Consider the following 2406-nt stretch of genomic DNA (forward strand, 5'->3'; position numbering starts at 1 on the left):
TCCTTTTTCCCTCCTTTTTCCCTCCTTTTTCCCTCCTTTTTCCCTCCTTTTTCCCTCCTTTTTCCCTCCTTTTTCCCTCCTTTTTCCCTCCTTTTTCCCCCCTCATCCATTTATTTCTCTCTTCTCGTTTTTTTTAATCCCCTGTCATTTCCCTTATTTCTTTTCCCCCACTTTCCTTTCACAGCTGCCTGTGTCCTCAGTTTCCAGGTGTAGCTGTGGAGGCCGGGAGGATGCGGGGACCCCTCCCCAGAATTCCCAGTCCCATTCCCAGTGCCATTCCCCCCTGATCCCGTCCCGTGGGGGACAGTCTCTCAGAGCTCCCCCCCCAGGGGCAGCCCCTGGGCCGTCCCCATGGGCAGCGCGTCCCTTTCCCCTGCACCCCTCGGGCTGAGCCTGCAGCGCTGCCCTTGCTGCAGGAGCTGCTCCGTGGGCTCCCAGCCCTCTTCTTTTCCCCCACTCACGCGGGTTTCTCTGCACGGGGCGGCCTGGAAGCACCGAGCTCGGTTTTTTCCCCCATTTCTCCTTTCCCAATCCCGCTGTGCTTTCCTCCTTCGCACGAGCGATCGCCGCCGATCTGCTCCCAGGTTCCTGCCCGCCCCACGGCTCGGGGCCCGGTCCCCGTCCCACACCCCTCCACTCAACGTCTCCTCCTTCCTTCCCCTCGCGCCTCGCAGCTGCACGTGCAGGAGCCCTCCGGGAACCACCTGACGGCCGAGCAGAGCCAGCCCAGCACCAGCGTGGACCTCGACTTCCTGGAAGATGACATCCTGGGCTCGCCGGCGGGCGGCGGGGGCAACCTGCCCAGCTCGGAGCAGCCCTGCGACATCCTGCAGCAGAGCCTGCAGGAGGCCAACATCACCGAGCAGACCCTGGAGGCCGAGGCCGAGCTGGACCTGGGCTCCTTCCAGCTGCCCACGCTGCAGCCCGTGGTGCAGGCCGCCTCCGACGGCGCTCCGCAGATCTTCTCCGGCGGCGCCGACCTGATCGGCCTGCAGCAGCCCGCCGTGCTCACCCACCAGGCGCTGGTGCAGCAGTCGGTGGGGGCGGACGTGGTCAACAAGGCCATCAGCGTGCAGCCCTTCCTGCAGCAGGTGGGCCTGGGCAACGTCACCATCCAGCCCATCTCCAACCTGCAGAGCCTGCCCAACGGCAGCCCCGGCGGCGCGCTGGGCATCGGGCCCATCCAGGTGGTGGGGCAGCAGGTGATGGCCATCAACCAGCCGGCGCAGCAGATCATCGCCAAGCAGGTGCAGCCCTCCCAGGTGGCCACCGTGCCCGTGGGCAGCTACATCACGCAGACGGCCCCCGAGCAGCAGCAGGTCACCCTGGCCTCCGCCGGCGTGTCCCCGCAGAGCGCCGGCCTGGTCATCCAGAAGAACCTGCCGGCGGTGGCCACCACCACGCTCAACGGGAACTCGGTGTTCGGCGGCGTGTCGGGGACGCAGGGCTCGCAGCCGCTCACCGTCACCTCCAACCTCAGCAGCCCCCTGGTGCAGGCGCAGAACGTCATCATCCACCGCACGCCCACCCCCATCCAGCCCAAACCCGCCGGCGTCCTCCAGCAGAAGCTCTACCAGATCACCCCCAAACCCTTCGGCTCCAACAACGCCACGCTCACCATCCAGAACGAGGCCGCCCTGCAGCAGCAGAAGGCCCAGCAGAACCTCACCTTCATGGCCGGCAAGCCGGGCCAGAACGTCGTGCTGTCGGGCTTCCCGCAGGGGCTCCCGGCCAACGTCTTCAAGCAGCCCCCGCCTCAGCAGCAGGCGCTCAGCAAACCCATGAGCGTGCACCTGCTGAACCAGGGCAGCAGCATCGTCATCCCGGCGCAGCACGTGCCGCAGGCCATGCTGCAGGGCCAGAACCAGTTCCTGCTGCCCGGGCAGCTGGCGGGCGCCTCGGCCGTGCAGATCCCGCAGCAGCTCTCGGCGTTGCCGGCCAACATGGGCGGCCAGATCCTGACGGCGTCGCACACCGGCGGCCAGGCGCACATCATCACCAGCCAGGGCCCCGGCGGGCAGCTGATCGCCAACCAGGCGCTGCCGGCGCAGATCCTCACCAACCAGAACATCGCCGGGCAGCTCAACCTGGGCCAGGTGCTCACCTCGCAGAACGCCCACGGCACGGCGCACATCCTCTCGGCGCCCATCCAGCTGCAGCCCGGCCAGGTGGGGCAGCCGGCGCTCTTCCAGATGCCGGTCTCGCTGGCCGGCAGCCTGACCACGCAGAGCCAGCCCTCGGTGGCCGCCTCGCTGCCCGGCGGCGCCGCCGCCGCCGCCGCCATCGGGCAGACGGGGCAGACGGTGATCCAGGGGGTGACGCTGCCCAGCCAGGTGGCCATGCTCAACGCCGCCGACAACCTGGGCCAAGCCGTCAGCATCCAGCCCTCGGGCAGCAGCCAGAGCC

The 2406-nt window shown here is 68.0% G+C and overlaps 1 protein-coding gene across 1 annotated transcript in view; it reads left to right on the plus strand.

Moving 5' to 3' along the window:
• BICRA (BRD4 interacting chromatin remodeling complex associated protein) overlaps positions 1–2406 on the plus strand; it is a gene marked incomplete in the record, with an annotated part of 30062 nt that overhangs the window by 17465 nt on the left and 10191 nt on the right. Inside the window, 1 exon segment of the mRNA XM_021383387.1 lies at positions 673–2403. Within this exon segment, the coding sequence (XP_021239062.1) occupies positions 673–2403 (1731 nt within the window).

The sequence above is a fragment of the Numida meleagris genome, unplaced genomic scaffold (assembly GCF_002078875.1).
Source record: "Numida meleagris isolate 19003 breed g44 Domestic line unplaced genomic scaffold, NumMel1.0 unplaced_Scaffold384, whole genome shotgun sequence".
In the NCBI taxonomy this organism is placed as follows: Eukaryota; Metazoa; Chordata; class Aves; order Galliformes; family Numididae; genus Numida; species Numida meleagris.